This window comes from Manis pentadactyla, chromosome 2, assembly GCF_030020395.1.
Source record: "Manis pentadactyla isolate mManPen7 chromosome 2, mManPen7.hap1, whole genome shotgun sequence".
In the NCBI taxonomy this organism is placed as follows: Eukaryota; Metazoa; Chordata; class Mammalia; order Pholidota; family Manidae; genus Manis; species Manis pentadactyla.
In genome coordinates this window covers 157522574-157537452 of record NC_080020.1, presented here as the reverse complement: position 1 = coordinate 157537452, position 14879 = coordinate 157522574, and the positions used below count along the sequence as shown (strand labels likewise).

The window sequence follows — 14879 nt, the reverse complement described above, 5'->3', positions numbered from 1 at the left end:
GATACAAAGTTAATACACAGAAATCTGTGGCATTCCTATACACTAACAATGAACTAGCAGAGAGAGAAATCAGGAAAACAATTCCATTCACAATTGCATCAAGAAGAATAAAATACCTAGGAATAAACCTAACCAAGGAAGTGAAAGACCTATACTCTGAAAACTACAAGACTCTCATGAGAGAAATTAAAGAAGATACCAATAAATGGAAACACATCCCGTGCTCATGGATAGGAAGATTAATATTGTCAAAATGGCCATCCTGCCTAAAGCAATCTATAGGTTCAACCCAATTCCCATCAAAATACCAACAGCATTCTTCAACAAACTAGAAAAAATCATTCTAAAATTCATATGGAACCACAAAAGACCTCAAATAGCCAAAGCAATTCTGAGAACCAAGTATAAAGCTGGGGGGATTATGCTCCCCAACTTCAAGCTCTACTACAAAGCCACAGTAATCAAGACAATTTGGTACTGGCACAAGAACAGACCCATTAACCAATGGAACAGACTACGGAGACCATATATAAACCCAACCATATATGGTCAATTAATATATGATAAAGGAGCCATGGACATAAAATGGGAAAATGACAGCCTCTTCAACAGCTGGTGTTGGAAAACTGGACAGCTACATGTAAGAGAATGAAACTGGATTATTGTTTAACCCCATACACAAAAGTAAACTCGAAATGGATTAAAGACTTGAATGTAAGTCATGAAACCATAAGACTCTTAGAAGACAGCATAGACAAACACCTCCTGAATATAAGCATGAGCAACTTCTTCCTGAACGCATGTCCTCGAGCAAGGGAAACAAAAGCAGAAATGAACACATGGGACTACATCAAACTAAAAAGTTTCTGTATGGGAAAGGACACCATCAACAGAACAAAAAGGCATCCTACAGTATGGGAAAATATATTTGTAAATGACATATCCGACAAGGGGTTAACATCCAAAATACATAAAGAACTTACACGCCTCAACACCCAAAGGGCAAATAACCCGATTAACAAATGGGCAGAGGATATGAAGAGACAGTTCTCCAAGGAAGAAATTCAAATGGCCAACAGACATTTGAAAAGATGCTCCACATCACTAATCATCAGGGAAATGCAAATTAAAACCACAATGAGATATCACCTCAGGCACAACAATAAGGATGGCCAGCATCAAAAAGACTAAGAACAACAAATGCTGGTGAGGATGCGGAGAAAGGGGAACCCTCCTACACTGCTAGTGGGAATGTAAGCTAGTTCAACCATTGTGGAAAGCAATATGGGGGTTCCTCAAAAAACTAAAAATAGAAATACCATTTGACTCAGGAATCCCACTCCTTAGAATTTACCCACAGAATACAACTTCTCAGATTCAAAGACATATCCACCCCTATGTTTATTGCATAGCTATTAGTGCTATGTTTACAGCACTCTTTACAATAGCCAAGATATGGAAACAACCTAAGTGTCCATCTGTACCTGAATGGATAAAGAAGATGTGGTACATACACACAATGGAATACTATTCAGTCATAAGAAAGAAACAAACCCACCATTTGCAACAACATGGATGGAGCTGGAGGTTATTATGCTCAGTGAAATAAGCCAGGCAGAGAAGGACAAATGTCAAATGATTTCCCTCATTTGTGGAGTATAACAATGAAGCAAAACTGAAGGAACAAAATGGCAGGAGACTCAGAGACTCCAAGAATGAACTAGTGGTTACCAAAGGGGAGGGGTGTGGGAGTGTGGGTGGGGAGGGAGAAGGGGACTGAGGGGTATTATGTTTAGTACACATGGTGTGGGGGATCACAGGGAGAACAGTGTAGCACAGAGAAGGCACATAGTGAATCTGTGGCATCTTGCTGCACTGATGGACATCGACTGCATTGGGGTATGGGGTGCGGCCTTGATAATATGGGTAAATGTAATAACCAGTGTTTTTTCATGTGAAACCTTCATAAGAGTTTGTATCAATCATACCTTAATAAAACATTAAAAAAAAAACAGATTCCACCAGAGGGTTTTCTGATCTGCACACCATACTCAGGGGAAAAAATTTGGGAGAGGGAGGGGGAAGGAATCTCAATAAACGTCCCATGGAAAAAAGGATTTCCTGGCTAAGATCTTGCTAACTACACCAGTCTTGAGCTCACATGCATACATGTGTGCATTTAATGCACATTTACTGAGTGTCGACTCTGTGCCAGGGATTACACTGGGGTCTCAGGATAAAGCAGGACATGATACAAAGTTCCTACTCCATGGAAGTCATATTCCAGTGGGGAAGAGAACGTAAGTCCTAATGCATACAGTAGTGACATATAACAAGGATGCGGGGGTAGAGGGACAGAGGGTGTGCACTGTTAGGAGTTCTGACGGGGCAGGGGAGACTGGGAAGGAAAAGCCAGGGTTCCACAACTGAAACTGCTACAGGGGCCCCTGCACCAGGTTGAGCTGGGCCATGTCATCTGGCAAGAGGTCAGGGTGACCTTGACAGACTCAGGATAGGCAAAAAGCTCACTAATGTTCAAAAGGAAATAAGGGATGTTGAGTGGCAAGTACAGGCAACTCATTAGAAAAATGCTGCTGCACAGGGGTGAAGAGACATAAGCAGAAGCAGAGGAGAGGGCCATCTGGGACCAAGGGAGGGTCCTGCTTCTGAAAGTGATGGAAATGGAAATACCAGCATGCCAATGGGACTGGGAAGCTGATGGTACAGGAGAAAACAGGAGCAGCTGCTGGCCGCTTTTTGATAGAGAAGGACCCAGAGCACAAGGGCAGGAGCAGGACTTAGCCATGAGCACCAATGGTCCTTGGCTTTGAAGAAGGAATCTGCTGCATGTGGTCCAGATATGGGGAGAATGACACAGACCTGGTGGCAGGAATGCATCAGAATTCCCTCTGACGGCTTGTTTCCTCAGTGAGGAAAGAACCAAGATCAGCTAAGATGGATGAGGGTAAGTAGTGGGAGGAACGAAGAGAGGAAGGGTAAGTGGTGTTCTGCAGAGTGGGAGAGAGAACAGAAGTTGGCAGGGGATCTAGATAAGCGCCAGCAGCAGTCAGGATGCCCCTGAAGTTCAGGGCCGTGTGGTGAGTGCCCAGGCAGTGAGGCCTGGTGTTCTCAGGTGGACTCTGCTGTTCTGACATCAGCCTGAAGCAGATGGGAGAGCTAGACTTATCAAGGGAAGTGGACAAGAGGAAGGCAGAGAGCTTTGGTAAGCAAGGATGGAGAGCATCTGGTGGCATCAGTGGCAGGTGGTAGGATCAAAAGGCCAGAGGCCACGCTATGGTCAGTGACTGCAGCTAACACATTAGAGAAAGTTGACAGGAATCAGAGGAGGTGACAGTTGAAGAGCAGATTGCTGAAGTTTATGATTCTGAAGAAGATGCAGTTATACACAATAAAAGAATCTAGAAAATAGTGAGGTGACAAGTAAGAGCAACTGAAGTGAGGTGGTAACAGGTTACTTAATGGATCACCACGTGGACACAGAAATCCCAGGGAATTCTGACGGATGAGTTGTGGAGAAAGGCAGCGAAGCCAGTGCTCTGAGAGGTAAGGGATAAGGCAAGATCTGGAAGTCAACAGGGGACCACGTAAGAAGATATTAGCAGGTGATCCGGTCTGAAGGCTTAAGCTTCTGGGAATCAGAGTTCAGGGAAGAAAGAAGAATGACCTGGAGAGGGCAATGGGGATGGAGGACAGGGTCTTCCACATTCATACCTACTGACCACAGGGATGAGAGGGAGGACCTGCTGGGAGCCCAGGAGAAGCAGGCTCCTCATGGGTAGCCAGGTTCCAGTCTTGGGTTTAATCTCCTCGCTCATAATGCTCAAATACTGTCATAAAAGCTACCTATGCTGTCTAGGAACAGAAAATGGCTTAAATTTCAAGCATCACTTTTATTTTTCCATTATCCTTAAAGTTGATTCTTTATTCATCAAACCATAAAATGTTACTGGAATTTAAATTTAGGATCTTTATTTGAGGACAGTGTAAAATAGCCAGTATTTGGAAATCCTTTAAAAACATGCTCATGCAGGTATGTTTCCTATGGAATTTGTCTTATGATATGACAAAGTTTCCAGTTTCACAGAGGTCATAATGCAGATGGACAGAACCATAAGCCTGGGAACTCAGCATCTGCTCAACACCTGGTACTTACTTCACGATGCCATAACCCAAGCTCACGATGATCACAAGCAGGCGGGCCAAGGTTCTCTTAATTGCAGATATCAGCTCCGCGAATATCAATAAACCTCGGGCTGAGGGGAAAAGAGAGAAAATAATTCATTCTGTGTACATGTGAGGCCTGTCACCAAGATTCCAAATAAATATGTACTGTGTACAACTCTCCATTCTGACCTCAAGATCAATTAGCCATACTACTTCAGAAGTCACCTACCAACGTACGTTTGAAAACGTCAGTGAAGGGGAATTCATGACCCATGAAGGATTCACCCCGTGATCTGATCGGCTCCACTGGCACAGCTCTCTCATAGCCACCTAACAGCTGTCTTCCTGAGCACCCTTTTTTGCTCGTTCCTCCCCTGGAGGCTACCAAGAACTACAGCCCTCTTCTTATAATTAAGTATCTGAAAGCCATCAAGTCCTCTAGAGTTCTCTTTCCTCCAGTCCTGCTCCTGGACTACAACGCGCGGTTCTAACAGGACGGGTGACACGTGACCCCTGCCCTCATGCAGCTTGTACTCGAGCACAAGTAACCAGAGACAGGTCGGCATGGGAGGTACCAGAGGTAACACAGTATCTCCCAGGACTATGAAGATAGCAACCAACCCACGTTTGGGAGAAATGCACATGGGTCCAGTTTCTCAGAAAAAGTGACGTTTACATCAGGATTTGAAGGCTAAGTAAGAGTTAACTATTTGGGGGAGGAGAAAAGAGGAAAAGCAAAATGTGTTGCAAGAAGTGAAAGTTCAGAAGGTCTGCAGTAGAGAGAGTAACGAGAGATGCCAAGAAAAGAGGCCAGTGATAAGGGGCAGGGACCAGTCACACGGGGTTTTAGGCTATGTTATGAGCACAGACTTGATGCTAAGGGCAATGGTAAGTGAATGGTAGTAAGTGGGAGTGAAAAAGGAACTGGTAAACTACAGCCCACATCTGGTTGTACATCTGCTTCTGTAAACAGTTTTACTGGAAGAAGCCACACCCTTTGTCTACAGGTTGACTGTGGCTGCTCTGGAGCTATAATGGCAGAGTTGAGAAGCTGCAACATGAACTGCATGGCCCACAAAGCCAAAAATATTTACTATATAGCCTTTGCAAGAACAGTGTGCTGACCCTTGGAATAAAATAGACAGTTTCATTTTATCAAGATTGCGCTCTTTAATGGCTTGGAGAGCAGCTAGATTGCAGGCAGAGAAAATGCTCAGTAGCATTTCCAGAAGTCCAGGTGAGAGGTCTGAAAAGTACTGACAGCAAAGATGGAGAGAACTAGAAAGAGAGTCAGAAACCTGACTAGTGAATCCACACAATTATTCTTGTTTTCAGCTCACATTTCTCCATTTTACCCACAAAAAATCACAAGAGACCTTGTCAAATGCCTTGAGGACAGGTGTGGAACTAAAGAGAGAGGAAGAAGGCAAGAGGATGGCCCCAGGTCACTGGCTGTGCTGTCCGCTGAGAGGCCTACCTGGAGGAGCAGCCGGCTGGGGGCAAGGAGGCAATGTAAGGACAGAAGGATGAGTCCCATTTCTGCCTCATGACACTGAGAAGTCTGCAGGGCATTCAGAAGATGTTCAGTAGGTAACTAGCTACTAGTTCTGTAGAACAGGACAGAGATCTGGCCAGGAGACCAAGCTTTAGGAGAACAGTGGATGGGATCTCTGTGAGTGCAGAACGTGAACGGGAGGTTCAGGAAGACAAATGTCTATGAGGGTGGGCGTGTTTTCAAACCCTTCGAGAGCTGCTCAGTCTGTACTACCTCCCTCTTGAAGTAAAGTGAATACAACCTTCCTGGTACGACTGGGCCTGCACAGCAGGATTCTCAACGCCTTCCTGCTAGTCCTCCTGCTGCAAAGCAACAAAAGGTTATACAAGCCTGTGGGAGGCAACCACCCTATCACTGCCTACGCTGAGTTAATTTTCCATAAGCTTCAACCTTTAAATCTTTTAAAAAGAACTTCCCCATTTTTATTTTTGCATTTGTACTTTAATCCCAACTTCAGGGTCTTACCAATTAAATTTCGCCTTTCCCTTCCTTCACTATCACATCTCTTCGCGTCCCACTGTGTATCTCCAGGTGAGAAGGGTTCATTTAAAATTATTCTCCAGTATTTACAACTCTGCCAACCTCACAAAATTGAAGAGGACGCTCTCTATATACACACAAGTATGCAATAAATGTTAGTTGAACAAACTGAACCAATGGACTTACAGCAAAAATAAAATGGCAACAAGGTTTAAAACCTGTGAAACAGACATCACTCAAAGCTGTCTCCTAGCCCAGTTGTTCTCAATCCTAGATGCATATTAGAATCACATGGGATACCTCTGAACAGAAGCAATTCAGAGGCCTTCTCCAACTAGAACCTCTGGCACTGGTCTCATTTTAAAGTTCCTCAAGTGGTGCTATGTGCAGCCAGGGGTGAGACCACTGCTCCAGACTAATGCTGTCCAACAGAACTTTCTGTGATAATGGAAATGCTGTACATCTGTGATATCCAATACAGTCACCACTGGCCACATGTGGCTACAGAGCATGTGCAATGCAGCCAGTATAATTGAAGAAGTGAATTTCTAATTTTACTTAAATAGCCAGATGTGGTTTATGGCTACCATATGAGGCAACACAGCTCTGAGTTGACAAGACTGACAAGTGGCTATCTGCACAGGCCCTTAGACATGGCTATACAACCAGTTTTCAGCTCATGTTTCTCCATCTTGTCCCCAAGGAATCACAAGACCTCGTCCAATACCCGGAAGTCCAGTATACCAAGTGACCTACTTCCTAACTGCCAATCTAGAAGCACAGAACAGAACGTCAGTCTGACACAGTCTGTTCTTACGTCTCCATGCTGCCCTAATGATCACTGCTCCCTCTCTCTGTGTGATTCTTCTACAGTCCACCTTCCAGGACCGATGCTACTAGGCAAGACAGCCTCTGCTCCAGAAGTCCCATTGAGAAAGCCAGGAATATCAGCCCACTCTCCCCCAACACCTCTCCTTCCTGCTCCAGCAGGACTCCTCCAAGACTGACAGCACTCTGGGGTTCTCCAGTGCTGCTGGTGTGTCTCAGAGGTTTTCAAGTACTGAGATGAAGGGGGCCTCCCAGCTCTTCACGCACCTCAGACTTTTGCTGCTCCCCGCACCTCAGATTTTTGCTGCTCCCCGCCAGAGTCCCCACCGCTCTCCACTTTCTCAAGATAAGGAGCTGAGCCACCTTATCTGACATTCAAGGCTGCTCTAATCCCAGCCATGCACAGCAGCCCATCCTTCCTTCTTCAGCTGGTTAAGAGCGTGCACACACACAAACATCACTAAACCATCTCATAGAGTAGTAGGACCTCTATAACTCCCTGGATGTTGTCCTTTATTCTTATTCTTTTCTATGTATCTTTTTAAACTTTTTGAGAAATTATGAACACTCCGTAAAATAGAGAAAGCAGTATATCGCACTCCCACGTACCTGTCACTTAGCCTCATTAATTATCAACTTCATGCCAAACTTGTTTCATCTAGTATTCCAACTCACTCATGGCCATACCCACACCTTTTGAAATTCTGTACCAATCAATTTAACTGATCACTCGGTCGCACATTCCTGAGAGCTTTCAGCCCACTCAAACAATCTCCCTTTCTAAAGGATTGGCTACAGAATTGTCTTTACTTCTCTGGCTTGTGTGTCATCTAGAAATCTGGGACCATCTGGGGGAGCCAACTACATGCCTGCCTGACTCACACATTCCACTGTGTAAATGTGTGCCTGCGATGGTGCCTCCAGTGGCCGCATAAAGTTCTTTGCAAGAGTGAGGACGTGGGGAGAAGGAAACATGGCTGCAGGCCAACAGGACTGATTTTACTGCCTGGGCTTAAATTCTTTTTCTTTTCTCTTTTGGAGGGAAAGGAGAAGAAAGAGTATGGGGGAAAACCAGAAAGATCCCAAGCCCAGAACACTGTGCTCTTTTAACCCAAGCTCTGGTAGCTGACCCTCAGGGAGTGGGAAGTTTCCTTTCTCCAGGAGGAAAAGCAAGAAGGAAGATAGAAAATAAAGACAACACACATGCTAGCCTGGATCAGTCGTACTCTGACATTCCCTTCCTGGCTTCCCTCCTCTCCATAAATAATATGGCTATTCCCAAACCACTGTACCAAGTGGGGCCTCCCACAGCTCTGCTCACAGATGTAAGGAGCCTCTTGGATCACACTGTACTTATGAAGACAGCCACAACTTACTTGATAGCCCAGTATTATTGATGTTTTGATATTCACTATAGAAAACTGCTTTTTCAAGCATTCCCAGGAAAATAACAGCTGCAATCCAGAACTGGATTCTTAATATATCTTTCCAGTAACAGGCAGACCACATCAGCCACAGTATGGCATATAAGATATAGACGATACACATCACCATGTAAAACTGTAGGAAGAGAAGCAATTTTCAGTTAAACCTTTGGATCATTTGAAAACTGACATTTCTACATTCAAGTATCCAATCCTTTATTTTCCCATCACTCTGGAACCAGAAATAGAGTATGTCACAGCATTAACTTTGAAGGAGTTACCACTCCTGAGCTCTTAATTTATTTAATTTCCAATTAGGAAATAAAATTCATCTTAAAAAAAGGAAAAAATGATGAAAAATACTCACAATCATTAGAGGCCAATCTGATGCAGAAATATATCCATGAGGCCCCACCATAGAAAGAGAAACTGGGGAAGGTAAAGGTGGGGATAAAGAAATTAATGAGTTAAATTAACAATCAATCTTAAGTTTTTAAATGTAAGCTCATTTCCCAAAAGGCTCCGAGAGAGACACAAACCAAGCTAACAAATGCTGAGTTCTTACCTAGCACATACAAGGTGCTGGATAATTACTAGTTGTTTGACTATGTGATCTTATCAAGGTACCTTTACTGGTATATATGCTGTTATAAAACCTGGGCCAAATCTGATCTTATACAGACATCAAATTAGCAGTGACCTTAGACTGGCCCCCTGCTGTGTTACTGACCTGAGGCCTTTGTATCCTTTCATGTAACTTGGGATAAATTACTAACTCCAGTATCTACTCTGGGTTGTTGTCCAAGACAGCAGGAATAAACAGAATGCCAGATGTAGTGTAAGACTCAAGAGAGCTCAGCAACTGGTGCAGTTACTGGCCAGCAGGGCTGTAAAACCACCTGCTGGTGCCAGAGGAAAAGACAAAACACCTGAGAAGGAATGGAGCATAAAACTAGGTAGCAGAATGGCTCCAACTTCCTACTCCCTTCGTTTGGCCTATGATGTCACCTCCAGGAGGAAGCCCTACCTCACACTTGCAGAGCAGCCACCGCCACCAGCTTTCCCCATGGTACACCAGCTCCATGCCTCTCTGCAGCGATCTCCATCTCACCTCGGGACTGTCTGCCTCCCTGCTGGACTGGGCACTCTGAGAGGCAAAACCTGGCTTCACCTGCATCCCCAATGGATGACTCAGAGCAGTCGGCAAACCCCTAGGACCCTCACATGCTGTTTGGCTATTATTAGGCCAACAGATGCCCGCTCTGCAAACTGACAGCCAAAGCAATTCTAGGACATGTGAAAGCATTCATTTCACTGACAGCTGCTTATGGCAGCCTGCATGCACTGGGCACTAGGCACTATGTAGCCTAATGAGGCACAGAGTCTATGCTGGGCAGGGTGGATCACAGACCACAGAAGCCACAGTTGCCAGACATGCTACATCTACTTCTAGGCTACAGACGCTTTAGAAGAAAAATGTTAAACCCCTGGTGATGGCCATTTTTAAGAAACTGAGAATATAAACTACTTCCAATACAAGTAAAATGTTGTCTACCCACTTTTGTAATTTAAAAAAGACTTTTTTCATCTGAAAGGATAAGAGAATTTTATATTCCACTATGAAGTCTTACATTTAGAAACATGTAATTTTAAGCTTCCAATCCATTAAAAAAATAAGGCAAGCATAAAGTTTTAAGTCTCCCAAATAGATTATTCATTTTTTGTGATTAATAGAAATTCATTTTTGAATGATGTGTTTTAAGAGGAAATGTAGGGGTCAATAAAAATATGGAACACAGTAAAAGCAGACAGTAAGCACACACGTAGTTTAACTATACCATTCAAATTCCACCTTGCATCTGTTTTTTCTGTTTTAATAGAAACAATAAAGATATGGAACCCATCTCTCTGTGTTCTGGCTACAACATCCTGAAACAGAAAAAAAGAACCCTTTGTGTTATTTTTTTAAACTGCTACATAAAATGCAGCTAAGCAATTATTCACATCTTAAAACATTCTGGGTTACTTTTAAAAAACACAAATAAAACAGTGAAAAGGAATGGAAGGCAATGGAAGCATAGAGGACAATGGAAGGATTTTCCAATTTTTTCTTTTTATCACCGTCTTCCCAGACCCAAAGGGATAGAGGAGGAAAAAAGCTTTTTCGACTCTTCAGTGTTTTCTACCTTTTGTATTTCCACAGGATCTCCTCCAATGTTACAATGTTATTATTTAATATTACCATTCAAATATTTTTTCTAATATTATTCTTCCCATATTTTATCCTCGTATTAAGCATTCATTTTTTAAATGTGTACATTTTAAAACTGGAACTGGGAAAGGAAGAAGTCAGATAACATTGTTAGACATGGCTGATTCAGTGTATTGGTTAAATACTTAAATTCCATAAGGAACTGTGGAACATAAGGAACTAGCAGCCCCACTGAGAAGTAATTGCCCACTGCAATGCCCATGAGCCCTCCAATGCCCCCACATAACTTTTCACATTCCTCCTTCTGGAATATTCCCTATCCCTCCCTTTCATTTCCTCTTCCTCCTCCTGTGACAGTCTGTAGAGTCCCAGCCGCTGGACAGTGAATGCCTTTGCACCCTTAGCCTACTCTTTTGGATGGCTGAAGAACATGAGAAACATGGAGAGTCACGGTATAAAAGCAGGCCACATGCTCTCCTAAGCCTGCTTTCAGTCCTACATACAACTACTAACTCTCTTGAACTCTGGTCTTCTGACTTTTAGTAACTCCCCAAAATACCAAATTCCCCCTGCCTCCATGTTACAACTCTTCACTTTTATTTCTTTAAATCCTTAATGACGACCCATACCAGCCCACTGCTATACTGTCTCAGGCATCTGAAAGTGGAATTTCATTTTTTAAAGAAAAGAAAGGCTGCCTAAAAGTTAACCTTAAATTACAACTTTAAAGAGATTTTTAAACAAGGACAGAAACAAGTATATACAACATTCATATAGACATATGTAAAAAAAGAGACTGTTCTAAATAATGCTTCTTTCTTCTTTACCAATTCTAATAATCTACCTTTTTATCTCTTTCCAGATATCTATCCATCAGCAAATTTTCAGTCTCACTACAACTTCTATATATTTGATTTAAAGACAAAAAAAATGCCTTACCATTGATCCTTCCTGGTTTGAAACATTTCTGGTATCTGTAATTAGTTCCTTACTCTTGGAAAGAAAAAAAAAAATTCCATGTAATACTGCTGCATTTCTTTGGGGAAAATTAAAGACTTCTTTTTTAACAATTATGAAAAAAAAGTCTGATGAAAAAAGTAAAGATTTGAAAGCTGAACACCAGAAAACAAATTGTAGCCCCAACATGAGCAATAAAATTCTGCTTTTGAAAAATAACTTCCTTAATCAGGACAGTGATTGTCATTGGTTGGGAGGGCATCGAAACTAAAAGGGGGCTCAAGTGCTAAAACAGTCTGTGCTTAATCTAGATCTACACTGTTCAGATTTGAAAAGTCATCTACCATATAGTTCTGATATACACATTTAACTGTATATTTATTATACTTCATAATTTTTAAAACAACCCCTCTAAAATGTTTCATTTCATTTCATAATTTATGGAACAAAAAGATGTTAGAATGGCCCTCGGCCTTACAATGAAGGGATTATTGCTGGTAGCATTTTAGAATCTAATCTTCCGCGCTGTGACGGAGAAGGCACACAGGGGAGGAGAGCGTGTTAAATACTTGTAAGCCAGGTAAGCTGACAGATCTGTGGGGAGAGTGGAGAGACCACTGGGCTTAACAAAAGGGAGGTCACTGGTGACCCTGAGTAGAGCTGTTCGGATGGAATAACAGGGGCAAATAGCTGCCTGGAGTGGACAGAAGAGAACAAGAGGGGAACTGACAGCAGGTCATGTGAGGACGTTAAAGACTCCTTTTTCAAGGATGCTGCTGCAGAGGGGTAAAAGAGATGGAATAATGGTGCCAAAATCATACTTATCATGCACTAACACACACACAAAGACTCAATCTAAGAATTAACAAATTAAGGACCTTTCTTTATCAAAATATTGCTGAAACAGAATTTAAGTTGATATTCCCTGGGAGTCCATTCTGTTCTGATGTGGCCAGGCAGGTACTCACATTCAGCGGAGGAAACAGCTGTAAACCGGTGCTGCAATCTAAGTTTTCGTTTTTTGTTGTCCAACACTCAGTGTTCTTGAAATAATGGTCACAAAGGTCTTCAGCAACACTAAGTTCACGGTTTTGTGACAGCTCCTCCTACCCGAGGTAAAATTCTGTGTTATAATTTATTTCTACACCTCTTATCTAAGATGATTAGTAAAACTTAGAATCTAAGTAATACCAAACATTTACTCAGTTTGGAACATTTGAAAGCATGCAGTAAAACAACATACTGAAAAGAAAAAGGTTTGTGTATAATTGAAGTAATTCCAACATTTTAGCCATCAGTGTGCTCACATACAGAAATATATAATACAGGCATCATCTTACAGGAGGAAAAGTGACTGCGGTATTATCACACTAGGAAATGGTTGATAGGGAAATAAAAAATAACTTTGTTCTGGGACTATTTCTCTTTTATCCCACATATAAAGGATTTTTCAGCAGAAGAAAGCATTTAACTACAAGCAAAGATAAACCAAACATGAGTCTCTTTTATATCTCAGACAGATGAACAAGACCAGGCTCCTAATGGTAGCTCCCAGTCATCAAAAGGTTAAAGTTGGCTTCTACTGGCCAAATATGAGACAATTTGAGCAAAAAAAAAGTAGTAGGCTATAATTCATATGACAAAGTAAAAATCATTGAGCCCACACTGATGGCTAATCAATTGACTGACTGGCTGGCTGGTAAGATGGAGAAGGGAGAGCTCATACTCACAGAAAAATACCAATAAATGTAGAAGAAAATATGGAATTAGAAGATAACCATGTATCAATTGTCACAGCAAAAGCTGATTCATCAGGCAAGAATCAAAGGATATAAAATAAGGATGGATGAAAAAATAAATGGTATTTACATACAAATACAAAAGCATCTCTTCATAAATTATTGTTAATAACAAAGAGAAACACAGTACGTAACTTCATAATGGAGAAAACTCACAGAAACTCAACATCACCAGAAATGGGACAAACCAGTATTCTCTGGCATGCCTGCCAAAATTATGACCTGACTCTAATCACAAAGAAACATCAGAAATACTCAAACTGAGGGACATTTCATAAAAATAAAGAGCTTCTACATTATCAGTCGTGTCACAGAAGACCCCAAAAAGGCTGCAGAAATACCATGTGATCTTGGAATGGATCCTGTATCAGGAAACAAAAACCAAACCTGCTAAAAAGGATGCCACTAGGATGATGGCAAAATTTTAACAAGGTCTGTTTATTAGATAACAGTATTGTATTAATGTTAAATTTCTTAATTTGATCATTGTACTGTGTAATCTGGGTGACTATCTTTGGTCTTAGGAAATACACACTTAAGTATTTAGTGTGAAGGGGTAAAATATTTAGGATTCATGTCAAAAGGCAATCAAGGAAAATACCATCTTTCACCCCGAGTGGAAAGATACTACTACAAATAAAAGTATGGAAACCCACCCATTATTCAAGCTAGGAGCCAACAGGTAACCAGCAAGCTGAACAGGAAGGAATTCCCAGCAACCATCCTGAGAACCAGCAAAAGGGACACTCTGCTGTGGCATGCAAGGCGCCCAGCCTTCAGAGCCGGGCAGGAAGGAGCCGTGCACAGCCTCTTTCCTCCTCTCGCCTTCTCACTCCTCTCCCCTGCTGTCTCCTTTCCTCTCCGCACCTTTCTGAGATCTACTTTACACACTAAATGTACTCAGACTCACTAAAGTTCTAGGTTCCCTGTTCCTAATTTTTTGAATGAAGTGAGACTTTTACGTTTGTTTCTTAAGCTGCTTTTTATGTGGATGTGACCCATAGTCCTTTTATTAATGGCTCTTACATGTGTGATTGAAATATTTACTAACATATTTCTTGTGATACAGGGAAACTAAAAGATTTACATTCTTCTCAGAAAGCATGTATTTGATATAATTAAAGCATTTATTGACTAAACCCTGGAACACATCTGTGGCACTTTTAAAACTACAATCGGTATTTCTAGCCTCCTCACTTGATGAACTAATAAATCTTTATACTCATACTTTTCTTCACAGCTTTATATAAATTAAAAATTTGTATATTTTACTTACTTCCAGCCTAGAGTATTCATTTTGACAGGTATGATGTTTTAAATACCACTCTATGGTAAACTTCACAGGCCCAGAACAACTGAATGACTTAACTGTTCAGAAAAAGAAAATCTCATTTTACAATAATATATATATTCCAATATAAACTTAGGTTATCAAAATG

General features: G+C 41.7%; 1 protein-coding gene across 4 annotated transcripts in view; it reads right to left on the bottom strand.

The window, feature by feature from the left end:
* Positions 1–14879, bottom strand: part of TMEM87B (transmembrane protein 87B) — a 57500-nt gene that overhangs the window by 28355 nt on the left and 14266 nt on the right. For all 4 annotated transcript variants that reach the window (XR_008995750.1, XR_008995751.1, XM_057497003.1 and 1 more), the window contains exons 3-9: positions 14717–14808; positions 12610–12747; positions 11624–11677; positions 10311–10401; positions 8840–8901; positions 8425–8608; positions 4175–4274 (exon numbers count right to left, since the gene is read on the bottom strand). Coding sequence is in view for 2 of the 4 variants with exons in the window: in XM_057497003.1 (XP_057352986.1) it covers positions 4175–4274; positions 8425–8608; positions 8840–8901; positions 10311–10401; positions 11624–11677; positions 12610–12747; positions 14717–14808 (721 nt within the window). In the remaining 2 variants the exon portion in view is untranslated. The remainder of the gene's footprint in view (positions 1–4174; positions 4275–8424; positions 8609–8839; positions 8902–10310; positions 10402–11623; positions 11678–12609; positions 12748–14716; positions 14809–14879) is intronic.